Below are 25,887 nucleotides of genomic sequence, written 5' to 3' on the forward strand. Positions count from 1 at the left end.
CTTGGCTAGTGGATTTCTTTCAAGACAAATATTTGTATTAAATTCAGACACCCTTATTCAGCAGCCTCATGAAATGGCTTCTGGGAAAGATTCCACCTGTTTTGTATGTAACTATTCAGTAGGCTTGTGGGGTGATGTCATGCATTTCACGTACACAAGGACCTGGACAGCACAAAAGTTTACAGGTGGTTAAGGGCTTTATTAAACTGGTGGTAGCAACAGCTGGCACATTGCCAGCCACTTGCGCCCAGTGGGCAGTACCACTCACCGCCCTCCTTATTCATTTTTATTATATATTTAGACTGCAACATCCTTCCTACATGTCCTATAATTCTTGCATTGTGTATCATGTCGGGGTTCACATTTATAGTCTCGGCTGTCTTCCACGCAACGCTGTGGCTACAACTGAAATCATTCTAAACCAAGCAGGTTTGAGTACATTTTTTTAAGGAAGGAATGTATTGATTCATAAAACAAATATAATTTTTTTGGTTACTTTTAATAGCATTTTATTATTCCCTCCTAAAGCTAGGTTCACACCTACGACCACCTGGACTACAGCACTGTTGCCCAACAAACTAGCACTGGCACATCTGACAGCGGGAGGCAGTGAGTGGCATTGAAAGTTTGCTGCCATGGTGAGACACCATATGTAGTGTCTTGCCTGAGGAAGTGGTAACCATACTGCAATCTCTCAGCTAGTCTGCATATCACTTAGGAGTCCCAGTTGTGGTGTAAAACAATAAGTTGCATACTTTTGTGCTTCCTTTAAGCAAATGTTTGCCCAGAAAATTTCATGTGCACCTCTAAATTCATTGTAAGGGTAAATAGTATTTGACATAGAAACAGGTTTTCCATTGCAGGGCTTTCCACCATTCCTGATTACTGGTACAGTTTCTATCTGCCCTAATGAAAACAAATGCACAATAAAACCTGAATTGTTTTAAATCTTTCACACATTTATGTAATTATTTTTCAATTAAGAGCCATTTTCCATTCATTACTGTCTATTCCTTTGTATATATCCTATACCAAAATGCCTGCATAGTTTTGAGACCAATTTTTAGGGAACAATGATTGTAGCTTGGCAGGTCCATGTGAATTCTGCTTTCCATGGGAAATTGTCAAAGCTTTACTAAACGTATCCGGGAGATGTCTTCTTCCAGCAGTCTGTGGTCTCTACTAATTGGTAAATTGGAGCAGGGTTTTTTTTGTCGTGCTACTTATTTGAATCCTAAAAATACATCTGAAGTAGTTGTCATCTTGTTCTTGCTCTGTATAGCTTTGTAAGACCTGGTTGATCAATCTGTATAAAAGTTCATATCTTATGTAGTTTATTGTGAAGCATATCATTTATTTACAAAAGTGACATTAATCATGTCCATAAACTGTAAACTTTTGCTTATTCTAAAAAATACAACATCAGATCACTAAATTTAATTTTAGTTTGTATATCCTGTGGTTCATGTATAGAATGGATACTGAATTTACATGGGCCTGTAAAGAATATTACCTAACAATAATAGGGATAATGGTGAATAAAAGGGATAATATTTATTTTCAACTTGCTTTGTCCTATGGTTTTAGAGTGAATGTGTTTTTTAAAGTATGATTTTAAAAATGGACGCTTTACTTTCATTACTACTGCAGTAGGAATGTGCTGCGTAATATGTTGGCACTAAATAAATCCTGTTTAATAATAAAATAATGTGTTTAATCAAAATGTGAGTTATAGGGCTGATTCACACCATGCCTTTATGCACTTCACATATCTTTGTGCCTTTCTAAGAAGCCTTTTTATCTATCATTTTAAATAGAATGGTCTGCCTGAAACTGTACATGATAAATTAAGGGAAAGTGAGCAAACTATGTTGAAGGGACAGATGGAAGAACAGCCTATAGCCCTTAGTGAATCGGCTCCATTGTATTGCCAAAAAAGGGGGTTTGAGGTGCGCTTAGATGTGTTGTCAGCCCATTTAAATAAAAATAAAATGGGCTTCCTTAACAGTCATTGCCAAAAATATTGGCACCCCTGCATTTGTCAGAAAATGCCCCACTTCAAGAAATTTTCTGCAATTACAAATGCTTTGGTATTGCCATGTTTTATTTCTTTTGTTGGCACAGGAAGAACACAAAAAAGCAGAAGGGAAAAAAAATCTGACATTCAACACAAAATGTCAAAAATGGCCTGGATAAAATTGGCAGCCTCAACTTAATACCTGATAGCATACCCTTTGCAAGAAATAATTGATGGTAATGTCTGTGACAATCAATAAGTCTTTTACATCTTTCTACTGGAATTTTGCACCACCCTTTCTTTGCTAGCTTCTCCAGGTATCTCAGATTTGAAGGTTTCCTTCTCCCTGCAATAGGACCCATAACCTCCGGCTGAGACCTAGCTTTTTGACACTGGGCTCTACATTGTGCCCCAGAATTCTTTGGTAGTCTTCAGATTTTTTAATACCATACAAACGGCTAACATTACCAGTGCCTGAAGCATCAAAGCAACCCTAAAACATCAGTGAACCTCCTCCATGTTTGACTGTAGGAACCATGTTCTTTACGTTGCAGGCTTTTTTTTGCTTTCTGTAAACAGTCAAATGATGAGAATTACAGAAAAGCTGCCTTTCTGTCTCCTCTGTCCAGAAGGCTTTCACTGTTGGACAGATGAGGCAGCTTTTCAGTAACTCGTATCATTCTAAATGGCGACTTGAACTGCAAGAAAACTACTAAATACAGCTGAAATACACATGTAAACAGTTTTACCGGCCAAATGAAACTTTTTTTTCTTATGCACAAATCCTGACCAAAAATTCTCCATTCTAGACATCTTCAGCCTACACTAAGTATAGGGACTACAGCTTTGGTCAGGAACTCCACTGCCCATACTAAGCCAGTAAATGTGCAGCAGTACATTTGGCCTCTTCCATTCTAAAAGCATGATGGCTGATTTTTTTTTTTTTTTTGGCCTGAAAATTGTCTAAATCTAAAACCTAAATTCCAATCACCTTGTCGTTACCCTGCAAAATCTATAATATTCCTACAGTAGCCCTCCCTTCAGCTGCAATATCTTTATTCCCATCAAAGTGTCTGCTCCAGGGATAGTTGATTCATAAAGTGGGGAAACTCTTATTAGGAAAACAATCCTGTAGGAGAATAGAATCTGCTGTAAAAATCTGTATTATAAATCCCTGGTGTATTTGAGACCTTGCCAAATGTTATAACAAGGTGTGTTAGGCTCGTGTTTTTTTTTTTTGTTTGTTTTTTGTTTCTTGATAGTTTTTGTATGCATATGCAGGTGCTTGTTTATATAAAAGATCAACAAATGTTTATTCTTCAGGATAATTAATATATTTATTTTTTATCTTATTTTTAGGTACCACCAAGTAGGGAAGAGCCAAGAACACCCGTCTTAAGCCAGAACATTCCAAAATTTTACTTTCCTAAAGGATGTCCAAAAGGGAACCCCAATATAGATGCTTTCATTTTGAAGATTGAGAAAACTTTTTCTGCTTTTCCAAATGAGAGGGCAACACTTGAAGACATGGGGAAAGTAGCAAAGGTATTTCTCACAGCTTTCTGCATTATTCTCTGGTTCTGTATTGTGCCTTTGTGTTATGTAAATATATTGCTTTGTTATTCTTGTGGTGGTAAATGTTGAACTATACTAATACAAAAAAATTATTTAACCTTAGAGATGCGCACACAATTTTAAAGGATGTTTTCTAAGACTACTAACCATCGTAGGGTCAAATATGCTGTTTTTTGCAGTTGGTGGAAAATAGTTGGCTTTTTTTAAAAAACAAAACCCAAAATGTTCAGTTGGGCAGCTTCTGGGTTTGAAAAGCAGGATCTCTGGAAAAAGATGTCCCACCCTTAACGTATAGGCAAGTGTTCTTCAAACAATTTAGGCCCTTTTTTTTAGTCTGCAGAAATTCAAGCAGCATAAATATATGTTTATATATATATATTATATATTTTTTTCCAGCAGACAAGTCCACATCTGTAGATGCATATATCAAGTATGTGGGCGTTTCTAGATTTATCTGGTGCTGTGTACTGACACCATCATAAATTCCTCTGGTTTTAGCGTAGGTTAAATTAGTAATGGATTTAGTTTAATTGAACTGCTAGTCTTTGTATACTGACCTTTTCTGAGTCATTCTGTCCATTTCTAGTAAATATATTTATTTCATTTTTATTATTAAGGGAAAAAATCAATACAACATCTAATTGTCACGCAAGCCATTTTAGATTGTCGGTTTCACAAATTACTCTTGCATTTTAATCTGTGGGGGACAATGAAGGGCTTTTTGTTTACAAAAGTTATCTCTCAAAGTACCTCCTTACAGCCTACACTGTGTTAACTGTATCTTCATCAATGTGCTTTATTTTCTTCATCTTAGCCAAAGTCTGGCAACTGAACTGAATTTTTTTTTTTTTTTTTTTTTTTGTGAGTGAGGTGTTAAGGTCACTGTCTGCAAGGAGATACCTGCAATGTGGAAGATCTGTTTGTTTTATTAACGCTCTCCAAGGCTGGAGAGAATACACTTGTTATTGAAGCTGGGTGATCCAGCAAACATGGAATGGATCTGGTCCAGAATTAAAAATATTTGATATCAAATGGCAAATGATTTTAGGAAATCCATTGCAGGTTTGCTGGAATACCAAGGATCACCAATAAAGTGTATCTTTTCCAGCTTTTGGGAACTGTAATAAATCAGGCCCATAGTTGGAAGAAATAGTTGAAAACGTCTGGTTGGCAATTTTTTGTCTTTACCTTAGTGGTTTTTTGTTGGCTTGTACTAAACAATCCCTGACTTTCAACTGCAGTGCTGCCAAATTTAACCAAAAAAAGGCATCCTCGAGGGATAGAAAATTTTTTACCTATATTCATGTACTGTGACATGGCCTAACACAACACTCCATAGCACAGTACAATACAAATTTCACTATAGTGAATGTTGCCTTCTTGTTCTTCCTTCACTAAGCAGTATTACACGGCCTGCTGATTTTTACTAGAGGCATTTTCGAAAAGGATACTTGTTCCAGAAAAAGGTTGTCATTTTGGCCTTGTTCTGAAAATGGTAGTTGTCTTTCTCTGGTTTGAACACCTCTGTGCTGAAACAAGCATGCATCCTGGTTGACATTTTTCATGCCAACAAAATTCTGGTGGAGCGCTGATTTTTTTTCTTTTTGAGTATATGCAACTATGTCAAATCTATCAAATGATGTCAAACTATCACATGGAAAACCTAGTGTTTAAACTGCAGCTAATCGCAACCTTTACTTGTAAAATTGCACCATAATAGGGTACTTTGCATCCGATAAATGCAGCACAACTGGCTAATGTAGCTTCTGAGCTGCCTCGTGTACTGCTTAATTTAATGAGATTTTGCTGTCCTGTATTTAAAGTATTTTCAAACCATGTCAAATGTAGGAAAAAAAGCCAACCAAGAGCTACCAACTTGGTGTCTCCATAAGCATTCAAACCATTGGGACTACATGACTGGCAATTAATATTTTCTGAAGAGGAAAGCAGCTGCAGGAGGTTTCTTTAAATGGAATCCTCTTTAGACTAGATATCCTGCATTCAGATTTGTATCTTGGTGTATTTAAGCGTTCAGCTGAAAAACAAAGGCATGAGCATGCTTTGTTTGTCTTCATGTACTTTGTTTAAAAGTTCTGCAGGCTGTGCCAGAATTCCCTAGTGGGACATAATTCCCAAGATAGTGTGGAAGATAAATAGAGCTCATGTGATTAATAGAAGGATTTCTCTGCACCCGTACAGACCTGTCTTCTATCATGTAATTGTAATACAGAATGTCATTTCCACAAGGCTATGTATGGGCATTTGGTAATGGCTTGTTTTTGCCACAAGACCAGCATTCAACTTGTTCAGCTACCAACCGAATGTTTAAAAAAAAAAAAAAAAAAAAAAAAAATGTATTGCGCAACATGGCTATGGAACATTCAAAACTGTTTATATCTCACAAATGATAGAAAAATGTCAGTGTGCTGCTTTTCCTTCTCTCCTCAAAAAACACCTCACTAGTTACTATTGGCTGTGTTTTTAGAAACATGCTAGCTTTGTGAAATCCTTATTTAGGTAAATCACATTATTTACAACATCATAAATTCATCTGATCCTGGCAGTCATTTCTTTGGTGAAATGAAACCTCTGTTTTGGATCATGAAAGAAACAAGCACAAACCTAATTCTTTACCTATGGATTTTAAAGCTAAAAATGTAATCTGGTTTTATTTAGCCTTCCCAGTTCCTTCTCCACTCCTATCACCATGTACTATAGTTACACACACCTTTAAAATGCATTGAGTGAATATAGGCTGTAAGAGGTGGGCATACCTTACCAGGTAATTCCTACATGTGATGCCAAGTTTCCATACTTTAGAGAGGACAGGAAAGGCCTGGATAACGATTTGAGTCCTCAAGCCAAGACTTTTCCTGACTCGCTACAGCATCTAATGTACAATGTGGACATGATGTGCAATAAAAGCATATAGCAATGTGGACAAATGTGCAATAATAGTAGAGGAGAAGAGCATGGACATGTGCAAAACTGGCGGCAAGCCTAAAGGCCAGCTTTAACGTGCACCTAGGCTTAGTAAATGAAATTTAAAAATCACAGTCTTACTTGGCTGTCCTGATCCTGTAATGACTTTAGTGCTACAAAAAATGTCTCCCAATAAATATTTTTCAGGTGCCATGTTTTTTAGGAGGACTACTAGCTTCCCTGAGTGCTGTCAGTCTTTATTTTAGCATGCATTCCCTTCTGTGGGATTCCACAAAGGGCTCTGGTATTCTGCATTTACATGAGAATGGGTTTATGGCATCCGGCAATCTCCTGGGATATGTGACAAAGGTATCTCAAGAGGTAGTGGGAATACCCAACAACAGAAATGGGGAGGGGGATGCATTATTTTATATAGGTATTTAAAAAAAAAAAAACAGACTTTAATATAAAGTAGCAAGCAGTCTTAACATTCAATATTTAATCTTGAGACCACTTTTGAATAGACTTGTATCAATCAGAAATTTTCCCCCCAAAAACATAGAGGTGTAGCCTTATATTAAATTGTGCACCTGGCTTCTGACATGAAAGCTTCACCTTCAGTCTTGCACGGTGCAGGCTCTGTTCCTATTACTGAAATTGCTAGCCGTGATTTACCCACACTGAACTTTTCAGTGCATTAGAAGTTGCAGCACTTTTTTTGTCTCGAGGCTTAATATCACAAACCTTCTAGTTTTTAGGAAGTCTGTTTGCAGCGCTCTGCCAGTCCCATGATCTGGTTACATTGCATTAAGAAGTCCTTGTGATGTCCCTGTCACTTGGTCTCATAATTAATTTACACAAATGTATTAGTTAAATTAGCATGTTGAGAAGACAAAATATAAGTGCATTAAATGTTAACTCTAAACTAATATGTTCTTAAGCTGTATAAGCTTTAAAACCCCCAATAATGTTAAATTTAAAAACTTTTTTTTTTTTTTTTTTGATAAGACTGGGAAAAGATTAGAACTCCTGTTGAGGTTTTCCTGGTTTTCCCCGTTCTATCTGAAACCCTAAGAGTTTTTGACATACATAATTCAAAGGTCACAACAAAATCTTTGGAATTTAATTTCTAAGGCTACACCCAGGCAAGATATACTAAGGGTAAGAAACTACTGAAAATGAAAATTCTCAAACCCATACCAGTATTTTCACTGGGGCAAGAACACATGTCCTATTTAGTAACTGCAGTAATTCATCAAAATTGGCAAAAATGTATTCCTATTTTTTCTGTTTTAGGCTTGTGAATGTCCACTGTACTGGAAAGCGCCATTGTTTTATGCAGCTGGTGGAGAAAGGACCGGATATGTATCCGTGCACAAGTTTGTAGCTATGTGGAGAAAGTACGTAATCCTTATCAGTCATCCTTATTCAGTAAGCATTACAAAGTGCAGTAAACCGTTTCAGCCAATCAAAAATCATTTAAAATGTTGCGGTACAGTTGAGAGAGAACACCTAAAAACACACCACGCTTTTATGATAATCAAAGGACCCATGTCCTTCCCATTCTCTTAAACATATACCAATCTTTATGATGTTGTTGTTAGACTTTGTATGATATTCCTTTCCTCTCATAGAGACACTTGGACATAGTGAATCCAATCTTACAGAGCCTAGTTCTGCATCTTATTGAAGGGGGGGGGGGGGGGGGCGTGGCGTGCATGTTTGACAGACTTGGTACGTGTGGCTGTATAAAGGCCACATATCACAATGATGCATTTATTGAGGGTTATGCTTAATAGATGTTGTCAGTTTTTTTAACCATTTCCATAACCCACATTCACATCCATGGATCAAGTTCACCCAAAACCATACACATTTTGGACAGGAAGTATTAGGTTGACACCCATAGTCTTCCATCTGAGACTTCAGTGAGATTTCCTAACAATAGTTTTTGTCCACTTTCCCTCAAAGCTATAAATGTTCTTTATGTACAGTATGTGTGATCTACTTTTTCCTTATGTTTTTCTGTATTGTGTTCTTTAGAGTCTTACACACTTGTCATGACGATGCTGCAAAGTTTATGCAGCTTCTTGCCAAGCCTGGCTGCAGTTATCTGGAACAAGAAGATTTTATTTCATTTTTACAAGTAAGCATTACATTTCCAATATATAAATGTTGTGGATTGCAGCTCCTATTACAAGACTTTTTTGTATTGTATAGCACCTGCGATGACACTATACTAACATTGTAAAACTCCATAGAAGACATAAAACAAAGTAACAAAACTTTCCATTAAAGACCTAGAAATAAAATGAAGTGAGCAAATAAAATGGCAGACTACAGAATACTGACCTCTTTATGAGTATATCCAGACTGATGGTTACATTGCTTTTCTGTTGTACAGGATGTGGTGAACACTCACCCACATTTAACTTTTTTGCGAGAGGCCTCTGAATTTCATTCCCGCTATATTACCACAGTAAGTAACCATTTCCTGTATTTTCTAAACTTGTTCTATTTGTTTCTATATTGTTACATCACTAAAATGAAGCTGAACTCCATAAGTGAAGGTTTGAAAAAAATAGCAAGGCACTACTGGAAGTATATCTGCAGTGTGAGCGCCAAAGCGCTGCTGTCGGACTAATAGTCCTCATGTGATTTGGTTAGGTCTGGTGAGGAACTGTGCCAGAGGCCCTGCAGTGATTTCTGTGTCTCTCTTGTGCCAAAGAACTACCCCAAAGGTAATCAAGATTGTAGAGAGGCAACTCTGACACAGGGAAGCAAAGCCCTGCTCATCTACAAGGTTGGCTGCCTACATAGAGATACAGTGTGTAAGAAGACATGGTAGTGTGTACTTTGGGTGCAGGGGAGTCCAGGTTCAGACCACAGGCAAAACTGGTAACTAGTCATTTGGATTCTATTTGCCTTTTTGAACCACAACTTTTAGTTGGAATCCTGGTAAAAAAGCATCAAAAGAAAGAGAAAATCTTAGGTGTCAGATATCATTTCCCAATAAAATCAATTAAATTGTTGCATGCTATTCCCCTGCCCTCAACCGTTTTTGTTAAAAACAGAATTTGCGCAACAAGACCACTAAATCAGCTCTTCAGTGCAAGTTGTACTGTAAGCCTCACATGGGCACACTGCAGCGTAGCACTAACTAAATATTAATAAAGTATACTCATGCTGAAACTCCTAAACCACAGCCTTTACCCAAAAGCTCTAGTTTCAGAAAATCGTCATGGTCTATATTTCAGATCTTGACTGACTTCAGAAAGTTGGAGCTTGGTCCCAACTCGGGCCAGACATCGTGGGAAGCACTGGGACACACCAGGATTAAACTAACACCACAGCCGCACACAGCAGTTCTGTCGGGTAGGGAAGGAAGCCTGATATTTCTCTTCTGCAGTAGCATTTTCAGGTCACTTCTCTCCCCTACTCTTTAGACCAGTGTTACCTAACCTTTTTAACATGGGGGAACTCATTAGTTTCTTGGGGGGTCTTGGGGTTCCCCTGCTACACCTAATATACACCTAATATATCCGCAACGTACAGTACATTTGTGTGGTGGTCATTGGGAAGAATGCCTCTTACATTGCTAGTCAGTGGGAAGAATGTCATCCTTACAGATGACCACATCATCACATGATCATTTGCTATCAGTAGAAACTGAACTGATGCACAAACTGCTCATTGCTGAAAGGCCCCCCTACCAATCTCTGGAGGAACCCAATTTCAAAAACTTCATTGCTTGCATTTAAAATCTGCCTGGTGTTTAACTTTAAATTTAAAGCAGTAAACACACTAGAACAAACACTCTCAGACAGAATTCTGTGGAAGCCTAGTGCTCAGACACAGATGTCCTTAAAATCCAGACAGTTCATCACCATCAGAAAAATGCTGAATGTAATCCCATTGCAGAGATTGGCTGGACTCCCACTTCAAATTTGTAAAGTCCACACCAGCAGAAAAGGTAGTGTTTTTTTATTTTTTTTTGTTGGTTTGTTTTTTAATAGTGGGGAAGGGTTTTCAGCTTTAAGGTTAAGATGTTGCTGAGATGTTTTCTGTTCTAGTAAAAAAAAAAACAAGAAAAACGGTTTCATATTGATGGGTTTCACTTCTTCATAAAAGGACAAAAAACGTTATCCAACTGTACATATCTGCAGTAATCAAAACTTCTTTTTTTCTTTATCTACAGGTTGTTCAGAGGATATTTTATAACGTAAATAGATCATGGTCCGGTCGCATTACATATGGAGAACTCAGGAAGAGTAACTTTCTTCAGGTAGGACTGACTAATTTTGTCTTGATACTGGTATTGATAAGGAAAGTCTTTATTAAAAAGAGTTTTTTTGGGTGTTATTATGGCTACCCTTTAATTGAAGAGTTGATTTCATAGAATATCATTCAACCCTGTAGACCTTAAAAGGCCACTCTTCTGGCTGAATGTGTGAACAGATACCAAATCAAACTTGACAGATTTCAGTTCTCTCAGCAAATCCTTTAACATATTTCACTTTTTATCATTTGTAGCATGTAGCCTTGCTGGAGGAGGAAGACATCAACCAATCAACAGATTATTTTTCATATGAACATTTCTATGTGATCTATTGTAAATTCTGGGAGCTAGACACAGACCACGATTTGTACATTGATGAGCAGGACCTATCCAAGCACAATGATCATGGTTTGTCAACCCTTTAATTATTCTGTACCATTTAAATGTGCATGTGTATTTACTTTGAAAGTATCAGGTACTCTGCAGAAAGTTCACATCTATCAAACTAGAATAAACACAAGCAGTCTGAGCACTGAACAGCTGCACATTCCTCCTTATTTATCAGTGTGTTCTAAATAAAAACTGTTTGTGTTCAACATGGCCACTAATCAGATAATCAGATGCTCACTCACTCTCCAAATGGCAAAGGAATCTGCTTGATTCCTATGTGCAACGTATTGTTCTTAGCACACATTATTAAATGCTGGGGTATTATCATATCCTGGGTATTGATGGTGACACTCCTGCTGGGACCATGTGGTATAGATATTGAAATAGAAATACTGAAAGAAAAAAAAATCACTATATATGATACTAAGCACTGCGCAATGCATGGCTTGTGTTCTCAACACCAGCAGCGCTACGTCCCAGGTTCAAATCTGTCAGGACACTATCTGGAGTTTGGATTTCCTCTCACAATTCAATTAGTATTATTGCCCCCCCCTCCAAAAAAATGTCCTTTAGACTGTTTTAATGACATATGACTATAGTGGGGACATTAGATTGTGAGCTCCTTTGAGGGACATTTACTGGCATGACTGATCTTGTGAAGCTCTGTATAATATATTGGTGCTATAAATACTAGTTATAATTATATAACTAGAAATAATTTTATATTAGTTTTTCAGGTAAAAGTAGATACCTCAGTTTATATTTGATTGTAAGGCATTTATATTATGTTTTGCTGATAAAGACCTATGTAGGAAGAGACATCCTAATAAAATGAATATTTTTTTCTTAATTACAGCCATATCTAGCAGAATTATTGAAAGAATATTTTCAGGAGCAGTAACACGGTAAATAGAACATTTTGTGGTGTTGTAAATGCATTCATATTATAGCAGGGCAACATAATGCTGTCTAAAATATAATATTTGGAAAGAATGGTTAAAGTGGACTAATCATGTTTTATAACATTATGTGACAGGGTGAATATCCTTTTTATATTTATTTTTTTTAATGAGTTCTGTTTTTAAAACACTCCTATTCTGGGTCTTTGCAACCAATACTTGAACCCTGATACAGATAAGCCTTTGATGGCTTTTTAAGCAGCTTTAGTCATCCTGTTTCTGTGTAAAGTTTTTACTTATGCATGAAGAAATTGTAGTAGACAAATGCACAGTTCCACTGTAGATCTGCCAAACATAACAAACTTGTATACATATGTAGTGCAGCATTGGACACATGTTGATTGGATAGCAGGGTTAAGACTCTGGCCTTTGCAGTGCTAGGTCCCAGGTTTGAATCTCGGCCAGGACACTATATGCATGGAGTTTGTAGGTTCTCCCTCTGTTTGTGTGGGTTTTCATCCGAGTACTCCGGTTTCTTTCCACATTCTAAAAAACCTGCAGTTAGAATAATTGGCTTCCCCTTAACATTGGCCTTGGACTGTATTAAAGACATATGGCTATGGTAGGGACATTAGATTGTGAGCTTCTTTGAGGGTCAGCTAGTGACATGACTAGGAAGAAGTGCTGCATAATATGTTGGCGCTTTATAAATACTGTGTAGTGGTAGTAGTAATAATAGATTATGTAGCTTCTTGAGGTACAAAGATTTTATGAATCCAAAGATTGATTTACAGAAATTGGATGACCAGATTGTAAAGCATTTAGTGTGTAGGGTAGCCAGTGACCATGTGAACTATTCCTAGGGGTCCATTTATAAGGCAGTAAATCTGAAAAAATCCGACATTCATCAAACATTTTCTCGTGAAGAATCAGTCCCTGAATTACCATTGAAAACACATCAACCTGGGACGTTGTTCACCAGAAAATGCTTTCGATTGACCTTTTCACTGCTTTATAATTCAGCCCCTGATACTTGAAGTCATCTGAAGACACCAAGAGCAAGTAAAGAAATAGTTTGCATTCATCATAATAGTGCAAATATTAAAAATGTGCTGTGTAATGTTGCTACTAGAGGAAGTAGACAGCTTTCTTATTCCTGCATGGTTTTCTTTTTCTGCCAGAGGTCGTAAAGCACAAAAGGAGGGAAAGATCAGCTACGCTGACTTTGTATGGTTCCTTTTATCTGAAGAAGACAAAAAAACACAGACAAGGTAAGTAGATCTTCTAAATACCCCCACCCTTCCTGTCCACCCCCCAAGCGGTCCTTATTGTAGTCCAGGTAAATACTTTTTCTACAGGACCAAAAACAAGCAAAGGTTTTTGAATGAACGTCAAGTACTATATTGTATCAAAAACATGAATATCTTTTAAGACTGACTTTATAAGTTGAAGCCACCCCCCACCCCTACTGCCTTTCCTCAATATGCTAGCTGTCTGCTCTCTAAGGTGCACTCTATACTAAATACCAAGAGTCGTACCGCACCAAAAACAATTGTGACAAAATGTCACAATCCAGAAAGGATATAATGCACATGTATTATGGACTTGTAATGTGATTATCAGCATTGGGGGGGTTGGAAATCGCTGGAATCGTAGGAAATTATTTCCTGTTTTTCATCTGTATGCTTACATTTCTGTAGAACTTTTAAACAATATTGTACTACTAGTAAACCCATGCAAATATTGGTATTCCTGGTGTAACATCATTTTTAATTATTCACTATTGCCCTGTGGTCAGCTACAAGCATTCCAAGATTTTTTTCTGGCGTTCATAATAAAATTCACACAGCGTAGTTTATAGGTTTTAGTTCTGTATGAATCAATTAAGGAAGATAAATCACCCTTTTGCTTATATAGGCTCTTCTTCCTGGCTGGACCGTGCTCATATTACTACAAGGCATTTCCTTTATTAACTTCCTGTTTTTCTTATACACCTTTTTATGGAAAGTTCATTAGAGGCGTTGGTTAGTGGCACAATGCAGCTTACAGCATGTTAGGTCTGTAAATATGGCTTATGAAATGTGTTCTACTTTTTTTTTTTTTTTTTTTTTTTTATAATGTTTTGGGGTTTTTTTTTTTTTCATGTTTCAGTATTGAGTACTGGTTTCGCTGCATGGACCTTGATGGAGATGGAGTGTTATCCATGTATGAGCTGGAGTATTTCTATGAAGAACAGTGCCAGAAAATGGAAAGTATGGCCATTGAGCCCCTATCTTTTGAGGACTGCCTTTGTCAGATGTTGGATCTTGTCAAACCACAATGTGAAGGTATATCTCATTATTTTATAAAAATACCCGAAAGTCACATGAGGGCCAAACATTTAGAATACTTTGATGTTTTACAGGTAAAGTAACTCTCCATGACCTAAAGAAATGCAAGCAGGCAAATCTGTTTTTGGACACTTTTCTAAACTTGGACAAGTATTTAGACCACGAGCAGAAAGAACCATTTTCTACTGGACGGGTAGGTGATTTTCAGTGTGGGTGGTAAATCCACTATTGCTTTTTATTAGTAACTTTTTATTTCACTGACTGTTCTCTTCCTGTAGGTTGAAAATGAGGGACAGGAACTCACAGACTGGGAAAAGTATGCTGCAGAGGAATATGCCATTTTAGTAGCTGAAGAGGCTGCAACAGAGCAGTGGAATGATGGGTAAGGAAATGGGAAAAAAATACCAGTCCTATTGGTGTGCAGGACAGGGATCTGTACATCTAATGGTATAACGAATACCATAATCACAATTTTACCAGCCCTGGCTGTCGCAGAGCCCAGACGTATTTGAGGTCCAATAGTAGACATTAAAACTTTAATACAAGTGGGGAAAAGTAGCCTTATAAATGTCCAACCAGCCCCCTACTTGGTCAGTTGGCATTCTGAATTTAGCAGGGTGGAAGGAACTTTGTGGATTGGAGACCTCTAGTCCTGACCTCTGCAGAGAGACATTTGCTTTCACATAGCAGGCTTTGTGACTACTTTCTAAAGAAGACCATCTCTAAGACTTTGCACTCCTTTTAATTTTGATGCCCCTAAAATGTATTTAGCTTATTTTTGACTATTACAAATCAGAACTTTGAAGACCAACTCCTAAGCCTCAGAAGCAACTCCCATGGTGCATACTTCTTGCCTGGTATAGATGCAACTACCACAGGTTTTGACCACAGACCCCAATTATGCAATCTTGTCTCTGCCCACCTCTTTTTTTTTTTCTTTTTTTTTTCCCTAAAGCTTAGAGTTGGTCAGATTGTTGCTAACTTCTGGGAAGTTACTTTTTGTCAGTCAGGTCCAGCTAGGAATAAAAATAGAATGACTTCAGAAACTGATAGGTACTGGCTGTCAGAAAGAATAATCTTCCTAGAAAATGTTGTATGCTTTTCACTCAAAGTTTAATGAAGAAATATCTGTCTGGATTTTTGGAATATTTGTCCTTTGATTTCACACATCATTTTTTTAAGCTTCAAATCTATCCACTTTTAGAAGGTGCAAGATGAACAGGCATCCAACAGCCTTTTAGCATTTGGTGAAAGCAAACGAAATAAGATATTGAATACAGACTAGTGCGCACGGGCCAGAGCCACAGACCATGTCCCCCATATGGATTGCAGGCTTAATGTGTTAGGCGGGTTGTGTCTCTGAGCCTGCCATGGGAGGGTTGTGTCTCTGAGCCTGCCATGGGAGGGTTGTGTCTCTGAGCCTGCCATGGGAGAGTGGGCAGGTTCTGGCATCATGACCTCACTCTGGGGGAAGTTTTTTCCCCTTTGAGTGACACCTGGTGCCCCGCACATGTGTGGTCCAGAGTCTGTAAATTTAGTGGTTGGTGAGGTCTAAAAGGTTGGCGACCACTGATTTAAAGGGTCTATACGCCTAGGATGGTAGTTCTTGGCTTTTAGCACAATTCTGTGCAACTAGAAAAAAATGAAATAGTTTTTTTTTTTTTTTTTGTCTGTTTCCATGTAACCTCATCCATTACAGCAGCAACACCATCCATTTACTTCATACAAATCAAATATACCTTGCAAGTGGTACTATAATGTTAATTGTAATGTATTACCCTTTGTGGTAGGGAGAGGCTATTTAACCTCTCTGCTTCCTGTCCCTTTAGGTGGGCTGGGCCTATCTCTTGGTGGTGCTGTCATGGGGGTTACATTAAAACACAATTCCCGGTAAGATTGACTACATCTTTCTTTTTTGTGCAGGCTATAAGCCTAGTGCTCCTTTTTTACCAAACTTAACTGATATGAATGTCCTAAAACTAATCATCCAAAGAAATTATGCGTGCACCCAGGCAAACTGTAAACCATGTGATCACCAAACTTTTCTCCATGGGATAAGTAGTAGACAGCTACTACTTTGATCCATGGGGAAATGTTTGGTGTTCTCACACTTTGTAGCAAAACCCTTTAGATTAGCTTTCTAAGTTTATTACCATCATCCACCCCCTTCCCCCCACTACCATCAAAAAACACTAGAGAAACATATGAAGCAGAATAAGGACTAGTGGAGGGTTTGTGTTGGGCTCACCAAGCATATTACAATCTGATTGTATGATATCCCTTAAATTTATTCAGCTCGGCAGTACTTACCTGTATATAAATTGAACAGAAGAAATGGCCATCTTAACCAGTTATGGATTTTGGGCATTACTGGGATGTCTCTTCCACTTCTGCTTCTAGAAAAGTCTGAAATGGCTGGGACCAGCTGCGAGATTCTCTTGTAATAGAACAAAGCTTGTGTACCCTATATACAGGGAATACCAACTTCGTTCTATTACAAGAGCCTCAGGCAGCTGGTTAACCCTAACTTTTAAGCATATTTGCAACCTTTTTGTTTGTATGTTTTTGCAGTGCAAAAAAAAAAGGTGAATTTACAAAATGTTTTATACACTTTTTTAAATCTACCCCTTTTGTAGGAGAAACTATATTCTAGTCATTATTACAAGAACCAATATTCAATAAAAAATGCTCACTTTATTAGTAGCAAAAAAGTTGGATGTTTGTTATTCCCTAAAGAAGAGTATGGTTTGCCCTGGAGGAAATCTTTACATTCAACGCCTTAATGAATGATGGTTATTGCCAATGGACCTGACTTCATGTGTTAGGGATGTGAGAGGAAACCTGACTACCCAGAGTCAACCCATGCAAACACAGGAAGCAAAACTGCAGGATGCAAACTCAATGCAGATAGTGTCCTGGCTGAGATACCTGGGACCTAGCACTGCAAAGGCACTAGTGCTAACCTCTGAGCCACCATGCTGCCCGACTATTGCTGTAATGTAGAAATTTCACGGGTTCACATAGGGTAAAGAAGCTCATGTGTTTATAAAATAAGACTGACATTTTTGCTCTTATTGTCTTGCCCCCAGCTGCCCCCCCCCCCCCCTCCAAAAAAACAAAGAATGTAAAATCCAGTAAGTAGTAATGAGGTAGTCTATAGTTTGTTCTGGGGGGGGGGGGGGCTGATTGGAGTCAGCAGCAGAAATATGAGATTTAAAGCCTGTATATGTAGTGAGAGGATGTATATGGTCCTGTTGACCTCATTGAAGTACTTGAAGAATATAAATATGGACACAAACAGCGTGTTTTACTAAATTGCGTTTTTTTTTTTGTTTTGTTTTTTTTTGTTTTGTTTTTTGCTTCAGCTATGATGCGGAATTAAATAACTTAGATTCTGATATTGTGCATGAAAAGAAGTATGGGATGGATAAAAGATCCTACTTGGACCTGGCTTCTGAACGGTCACAAGTCGACTATGAAGAATATGAATATGAAGATGACTTTGAATAAATGGTACTTCAGTGTAAAGAGGGGTATCCTACAGCTGGTCTGTTACTTCCCCCGGTCATTATGTATTGGCTGTGGACGGCACTTTACATGCTTTACATATGTACTAAAAGACTGCTCATAACAATTTAAGCTGATATTTTTGTATTTATTGCTAAAACAATATTTATTGTATCACTCATTTGCTGTGCTGTCTACCTTCAAAGTGTCCTGTATTTCAATGTGAATTCCTCAATTCCGCTTTTCATCATTTCTGTGTACCAAAAGTGGCAACAGATTAGTGTTAGAATGCTGTCTAGAGGACCTAATCATTAACCATAACACTTGCTAAAGAAATTTATTTGATACATGTAACACCTGTAGTGGCTTAAGAGGAATTCTTTCTAGACATTTTTGATTTTAATGTGACTACAAATGAAGCTGGGAAGTAACTTTTCCCCATATTGCCGCAACATCATATTGGTAGATATAAATGGGGCTTTTACTGGTCTTTCTGCTTATGTTGCTAGGTTTGTCACAATGTATTCCCACAAATACTTGTGGCCTAGCAATGTCCAGAATGTATACATGGTACTTCTGTCTCCATCCCAGTCTATACTTGGCCTGCTGTTCATTATATATCACCCAGCTCAGATTCCTGAGCAGTACAGTAACAAGGAACAGATTCTGGGCTACCATGCCACCAGTCTAGTCTTATCAGTGACTTTGAGAAAATCATTATTTAGGTGGAGTCATCAACTGTATATGTTTATATTGATGGAGAAGATTGCTGATGGATCATATTTTTTGATCAAGTGGTGACAAGGATCTGCTGGGCTGACAGAAGATTGGAAAAGGTGAGGTGCAGTCTGCAGATCCAGAATATTTGTGGTATTATCGGTGATCAGGGACGCCGAGGTAATGGCTTTTTTTCACGCCAACCTACTCGGTTTTCTTGGTATTCTGCTTTTTGTCCTCAGCCTTGACCTGGACAATAATTTTTATTTCATACCTGCCTCTTATTAAGTGCTTGAAGTCCTGTGCTGACCTCAAAGAGCTCCTGGCACCACCACCTACTGATCCCTCCTTACCAGGAGCTACCTTGTCACTAACCTAAGAAAATGCTAAAATTGCCTTAAACTCATTTCTTCATTCATTTTTTATATCTGCCTTGTTTGCACTAGCATGTGTTAAGCCGAAAAATGAGCATTGTGCTAAATGCCAAATTATGTGCAGTCCATTAGTTTCTATAGGTATCACATTCCATTCCTCTCAGATCCCTTTAATGACCAGCCTTGCGTCCAGTCTCTCAGATGAAAGCGGAACAGATTTGTTTGAGTGCCTTTACATGTACATATGTAAAATTGTGGTATTTTCCATTATTTTAATTACAAATTTAGATAAAAATGATAAAAACTTGTAAATGTTTGCAGTGTAGAAACAATAAAATAATTTATATATTGTATTTTGAAATAAAATATATTTTGCACAGTTTGTTTTCTGGGTTTTTTTTATTTTTGTAAGATTTGAAAGTGAATAATTTCAGTGTGATGTTATGGCAATTATTGAAGAAGCCAAGTACTGTATATTCACTCCGGTCATGTCTATTTGCATTACTGTAACTAAGATATGAAACCTTCAGGTATGGATGCTGATTGCATCCCCCTCATACCCTGCTACTTCAATCAAGCTGCTGGAGGAAGATTCCATGTGTGTACGAAATGCCAGGACACCACCAAATGCTGGAACAACTTCATACTTTTCCACACAGAAAACTGTTCCAGGATTTACACCTTCCAAAGTACACAAACAGAAACTGACTTGATAAAGAGGTTGTGGTTCCTTCCTTTTCAGGGTCTACAAGTTACAAAGCAGTTACTTTAAAATAGAAGTTGCCCATGTCCTGCTTGAGAGGGTGGCAGAATGGCTTTTCTATTTGTGTTCTGTAATTATAGCAGGAATTCTGATGGGTAGATGTTGCTGTGGACCCTTATGCTTGGCATGCACACAATTTGTTAGGATATTTTAAAATGCTTTTGAAAACTAGCCACAAGATAGGCTAAAAATTTGCTGGGCATTGGAAAGCAAATGGTAAATTGGATTGTTGGGCTCATTAGAATCCTTTTCTGAATCAAACTATAACAGGTAATGACCAACTAAAATGTTTGATGCCTGGTGTTGGTGATCATCTTGTTTAAATGCAAAAATCACTGGTCCAGAAAATTTATGCAGAATTTTCAAGCTGGAAATCTCCCGGGCACTTGAAATCTGTGACTTGGTCTTCAAACTCAGAAGATTAAAATCACAGGAATGGATATTTCTATTGACATCATCTTTATCCAGGTCTATTGACCATCCAGGACCATTGATGTTGAACCGTGTTTTCCCTACATTTTGCTGAAGATGTGGGAAGGCCCCAGGTCCCATTCTCCATATATTCTAGAAACTTAAAAACTTTTGAGATGAGATGAAAGAAACTCAGATTGTATCCTCCCAAATTACCTGTCATTTTTCCCACTCTTTCATTTTCCCAGTCAAAATGTCTTATACTCAAATATGGAAAGATCTTTACGTTTTATTAGTTGCAAAGCTTTTATAAAAACATTGTCATGTTATTACAAAGTCTTTTGTGAGACCTGCTCTGTCACTTTCAATAGCCCCAGTGTGTAGGTTTTGGGCCTAATGCAGAGAATGATAAATCCCAATGAAAAAGAATTGTATTGAGACAGAATAGGTTTTATTTTTTATTAGCACGATTTACTAATAGAAGGAACCTGACGAGATAAATACTCTGACTGCCATTTTGAACATTGGTATAAAAACACACCAATATATGACTGTCATACTGGGTTAGAGATTCAGTATAAAAGTCAGATTGGCAATCCCTTATCTCAAGTCTTGGGGTGTCTTTAACAAGGAATCAATATTTTATTCCCTGAAATCCTCTGCTGACCATTGAATAAGGTTGATTGTTACTAATCCCTGGAATCCTAGCATAGCAGCTTTCATCTATAGCTTCATTTAGGTGCAGCTCATCATTTTTGGTTTTACAGGTTTAACCTGAAATTAGGTCTATGCTGTCAACTCTCTTAAAACCCCTTCAGTGTCATCACTGTTTCCAGTTCATCTCAAGCTTTGTGAGCCCCAAATCCTAAATATTGTTGTGTAAATCCTGCTTAAAAAGGGAGACCAGAATAATCTAAGAATTGTGTTTATTGCAAAAAGTATAGAGTTTAGTATAAAAATACATGTAGATTACTCTGTACACAGTAACAAATATTTGACAGTCATTGTGGTCACACAAATTACAGTTTTATATATTTTCCTGGAATACACAAGTCTCTGGGATTAGTAGAAATGCAGCATGATGTTTTCATTGATCTACACATCTTCCTATAAATAACGTACTCAAATTTTACAAGACAGAAAACTGGGTGCTACACAGATGACTTGTGTTCTGAAAAATCTTCCCCTCCTGTAATTCTAGATGTAGTAAACTCCTAGAAGATAAAATACAGAAATATGTTTATATATAGGACAGCACAGTGGTGACTGGTTAAAATGTAAGAATACATTTTCATTAAACTTTGAGAAAAATATGGGGTGCGGATCCACAACACTCATCTGTGAACTCCCTGCTTGTGATGCAAGAAAGCTGTTCTCAAACACACCCACTTCAGGCCCCTTACTCTATCTTTTGCTCATATAAAAAGTCTCAGAAATGAGTGACAAAACTTGTAACTCACTAGTTGCTTTCGTTTGCCTAACATTGGTCATTTAACAATTAGGAAGTGGTCATTTAAATAGTTATTCTATTATTGTATTTTCTGCCCTCCACCCTGAGTCTTCTTTACAAAGCAGCAATCTGAACAAGTCAGCACTTTTAGCTGTAAGAATGCTGAAAGGATAGAAGAGCACAGGGATGACCTTGCTGATGTCTTGCTGCTCTTTCACTGACCAGTCACAGACTGAAGTACTTGGAATTATACTACCACCAGACTGACTATTTCAAACAGAGTAATAAACTTACCTCATCTGTGTCCATTTCATCGACATCCACATCTTCATTAGTTTCATCCACGTGTGTGTTTGAATTTTTCACTTTGCTTGGAGGTTGTAGACTTTGATGAAGATACAGAAAAAAAAAATCAGTAAACCTATCCTTTCCTCTTGGCAAGCAGTGCAGTAAACCAACAGGACCACACTCTGGGATGTTGTATATATTTTGGGTTCATTTACATTTCAATTGTGACACTGTTCAGTTCCATGTACTAAAATGCAGTCATTTTATCAATGGCATGTAAAGCCTTAAATGTCAGGATAAAATGATACTTTAGACCAGAGAAAGAGTTAGAGTTGTTGCCCAATTAAAGGTGCCCCCACTTGGGAGATTTTTTTTGGTCTTTTTAAATAGAAATTAGTAGTAATCTTCCCAGTGGCAACGGACAACTATGAAACATTTTAATAGAGTTGTGAAGAATTAGAAAGTCCTGCGATGGGCAGGGAGTACAAGTTATGCTGATTGCTGTAACTCAAACAATGACAAAAGTCAGACCACTGCAGAAAGCTCTCTGCTTCCAACTATGGGTCCCATAATTCAACTTGCTAACAAATCAAGCTTTTCTACTTTAAAGGCTGTGAAGAAAGAAAGCTCTATCACACTTTTTATGTTGATGCATCTGAATTGTTTTTAGCTAAAAGGTGAAAGTTGAACTTTAAAAAATGCTTCCCCCCCCCATCATTTCTTATGAAGAAGAAACTAGGAAAAAAACTTCAGCTTGGAATCCTTTGTGTATCTGTTACAATCCCATTCAGCTGTTCCTCTCCCCCACTTCACTCCATGCCATTAGCACAGCTGTCTCTTCCTGTAAAGAATATATACCAGCTGTCTTCTGTATCAGTACCCTTCTCTCTACTCCTCAGCTGTCTCTCTGTTGATTCTGTCTGCTTCAACTCTTTTCATCTCTAAAATAGTAAACCTGTGACCACTCATATCTGTAAAAACAAGATACATAGTTTGCACAGACAAAAATCAACACAAATCACCTTGCCTTATCTCAGGTATACAGGGTGGTTTGTAGCTCATATAAGACCAATGACACTGAGATTTCAGTTCAGTGCACAGGAATTCTGCATTTCTGGCAAGATCAATAGGTGTCCTTTGAACAAAGAAAGTGAATGCAGCTACCAGAAAGCTGCACTATATTCTTTTTTTATTCTTCAGCTCAGATGGACTTTCAGAGAACAATTTGTTCTGTTTTATATTTTCACGTTTCTCCTATCTGCCACGTAGATGTTACTCTCAATGATTTTAGATGTTGTGCTCTGTTATGCCATTTATTGTTTATAGAAAAATATCTCCCTAAACAACTGAAGTGATAGAAGATTGCTGTAAGCTTAGCTCCAAGGTCTGAATTTATTGTTGCCAAAATAAATGTATCTAAGTTTTTTAAGAGTTTAACTGAATTGGAGTGGTAGGGAACCATTTTGTGCATGCAGTTGTGTTGCCTTGTGGTTGCTGGAAGAGACATGCTACTTCTGGCCGTAACTAGAGGAAGAACCTCACTGCAACACATGCAAACACGCTAACCGGCAGTGTGGTTTGCCACTCCTGGGTGCAGAGAAGCAATCTGTAACTGCAAAGTGATTTTGATGCGATTTTATCTGTCTAATATTTAGACTGAGTCTTTCAGAGAAAATACCATAGTATATTATTAATTCTTTTGAGCTTAGGCTATTGACCTCTGTTAACAACAGGCTTTAGCAAGATAAGGAAACAAAAAAATCAACCAGGAGCTCCACAAGATTAAAAAAGAGACTTTTTTTTTTTTCATTGAGCAAAGCAAACATGTACAAAACCGCTCTAGACTGACATAGAACCCTGTGTAGCTGTTTGTATTGACCATATACACCAATTTTAGAAGTTGTTCCTGCAACCATGGCAATACAACCAAACGAGGGTGGCTGGGCACACACTTGCATGTGGTTGTGTAACAGCAGTTTGCGATGCACCTAGGAGAGGCTAACTATATGGTTTTACACCACAAGTGTTAAAGAGGCCTTATTCCTAATTTAAAGGTGACATGTTTTGTGACAAAGTGGGGTTTAGAAAACATGCCTGAGTAAGGAAATGACCTGGGCAGAGAAAGAAGCACCAGATCAGGCTAAAGATGTACTGCCACAAGACCTCTGGGGCATTGTCATAGGAATTTCACTTAAAGTCATTTCAGCTGCTTTTGTTTCTGGGATTATTATTCAGCAAATGTGTTTCCTGCACTATCCAGTTACCTGTTTACTGATGCAAAGTCCTCCAATGCCTGGTCTGGAAATGTTCCTGCTCTCTTGTTTTTAGCAGAATAATGGGAGTTCTGTTCAGAAAAATCACTCTTGTCTCCCATGCTGTTTCCTGGAATGCACTCTGTAACACAAAGAGAACTGTAAACACACAAACCACTGCTAGTCAGTGTCCACAGAACACAAGATTGGTATAATGTCAAAATCAGCCTTCCGGTGTAGATCAGAAACCTCACCAATATTCTTCTAGTCACCCAAAAACAACAGCCAGCTTTTACATAAAATAACAATTACTGAACTTTAATTTTTGTATTTTAAAGGGAATACATATGGTATGGTTTTGATGTTCTGATCTTTATTGATTTTTTTCGGAAAACAAAACCTTAATAATATCACATATAAAATAATGTATATGATATTGATTGAGACATGTGCAACATTGGTATCCTTTTTCTATGTTTACAAGAACAGAAGGGGTCAGAGGAGTGGATTATCAGACAGCTCTGCTTGAAGATTTATTCAAATAAAAAAAGTCAAAACATAAGTAAGAGTACAACTGAATAAGGAATCATATATATATATATATATATATATATATATATATATATATATATATATACATACACAAACACTCAAGGCTAGGACATAAAAAAATCAGTCAATGGATCTTACCATATGTTGATTTTCTTTTTAAATGTTGAGACGTGCCCAAACTTAAGTGATCTCTAGAAAAGACACTTCCTGTTAGAGAACTTTCCTCATCATGATTATCTAACAAAGAATTACTGTACACAACCAGGGGATTCCATTCAGACCCTTTGTGAAGCATCTGGCCATTGGCAAACCTCTGTAGGTATCCATACCTGCCAAAGGGAAAGTTAGCATAAGCACAGAGAGTATATATGACAAACAACATACCTATCCTTGCTGATATAACTTACAGCCTAGCATGAATAATGTTCTCTAATAATTTACTATGACGTTTCCATCAACCCTTGTCCATACCTCTTCTTTTAGCCTTCTCCGTTTTACATCCTTCAGCCCTTACCATGCCAATTCCCTCAGGTCTTTCAAATGTAATTTCCTTTTTGTGCTTTCCATGATATTTCCAACAAATCTTTATGAATCTTTTTTGATCAAGTCCCAGCCATGACATTTCCCACAAGTCTTTCAGATTTCCTCCGATCAGATTTCTTTTCATGATGTTTCCAATAAGTCTCTTCAAAGCAATTTTTATCACGTCTTTCCTATGCTATATTCCTCAAGTCTTTTCCATGCTCTCACGTTTAGTTTTTTCCATACCATGTACCTTAACACCTTCTATTGCTATTTCCCTCAAGTCTTTCTAATGCTGTATCCTTTTCATCATTTTCATGACAGCTCCCTCAAGTCCTTCCCATGCCATTTACCTTAGTTCCCATGCTATTTCCCTCAAGTCTTCCCCAGACTTGGTATTCACTTGAAGTCCCTTCATTTCTATTTATCTCAAATCCTGCCACTGGTACTTCCCTCAAGTTCTTCCATGACTTTTCCATCAAGTCATTCCCTTGCTTAAACTGCGTACACACTTCCAATTTTTATCGTTGGAAATGAACGACGAACGACCGATTGGCCAAAAATCGTTCGTAAAAAAAGTAACCAACGACGCCGACGAACGAGGATAGTCGTTGGAAATGAACGACCAGACCGGCGGAT

At 37.6% G+C, this 25,887-nt stretch overlaps 2 protein-coding genes across 3 annotated transcripts in view; one reads left to right on the forward strand and one right to left on the reverse strand.

The window, feature by feature from the left end:
* LOC140331538 (serine/threonine-protein phosphatase 2A regulatory subunit B'' subunit beta-like) overlaps positions 1 to 19,392 on the forward strand; it is a 36,819-nt gene extending 17,427 nt beyond the window's left edge. For both annotated transcript variants that reach the window (XM_072412625.1, XM_072412633.1), the window contains 12 exons: positions 3,377 to 3,562; positions 7,811 to 7,914; positions 8,558 to 8,660; positions 8,919 to 8,993; positions 10,713 to 10,799; positions 11,048 to 11,201; positions 12,040 to 12,088; positions 13,264 to 13,353; positions 14,234 to 14,409; positions 14,487 to 14,605; positions 14,691 to 14,794; positions 17,778 to 19,392. In XM_072412625.1, the coding sequence (XP_072268726.1) occupies positions 3,377 to 3,562; positions 7,811 to 7,914; positions 8,558 to 8,660; positions 8,919 to 8,993; positions 10,713 to 10,799; positions 11,048 to 11,201; positions 12,040 to 12,088; positions 13,264 to 13,353; positions 14,234 to 14,409; positions 14,487 to 14,605; positions 14,691 to 14,794; positions 17,778 to 17,922 (1,392 nt within the window). In that variant the 3' untranslated portion in view covers positions 17,923 to 19,392. The remainder of the gene's footprint in view (positions 1 to 3,376; positions 3,563 to 7,810; positions 7,915 to 8,557; positions 8,661 to 8,918; positions 8,994 to 10,712; positions 10,800 to 11,047; positions 11,202 to 12,039; positions 12,089 to 13,263; positions 13,354 to 14,233; positions 14,410 to 14,486; positions 14,606 to 14,690; positions 14,795 to 17,777) is intronic.
* A 1,701-nt stretch (positions 19,393 to 21,093) lies between these two features.
* LOC140331550 (cohesin subunit SA-2-like) overlaps positions 21,094 to 25,887 on the reverse strand; it is a 46,067-nt gene continuing 41,273 nt past the window's right edge. Inside the window, exons 30-33 of the mRNA XM_072412647.1 lie at positions 24,865 to 25,055; positions 24,187 to 24,316; positions 21,929 to 22,019; positions 21,094 to 21,398 (exon numbers count right to left, since the gene is read on the reverse strand). Of these exons, the coding sequence (XP_072268748.1) occupies positions 21,336 to 21,398; positions 21,929 to 22,019; positions 24,187 to 24,316; positions 24,865 to 25,055 (475 nt within the window). The 3' untranslated portion in view covers positions 21,094 to 21,335. The remainder of the gene's footprint in view (positions 21,399 to 21,928; positions 22,020 to 24,186; positions 24,317 to 24,864; positions 25,056 to 25,887) is intronic.

Source organism: Pyxicephalus adspersus, chromosome 1 (assembly GCF_032062135.1).
Source record: "Pyxicephalus adspersus chromosome 1, UCB_Pads_2.0, whole genome shotgun sequence".
Taxonomy (NCBI): Eukaryota; Metazoa; Chordata; class Amphibia; order Anura; family Pyxicephalidae; genus Pyxicephalus; species Pyxicephalus adspersus.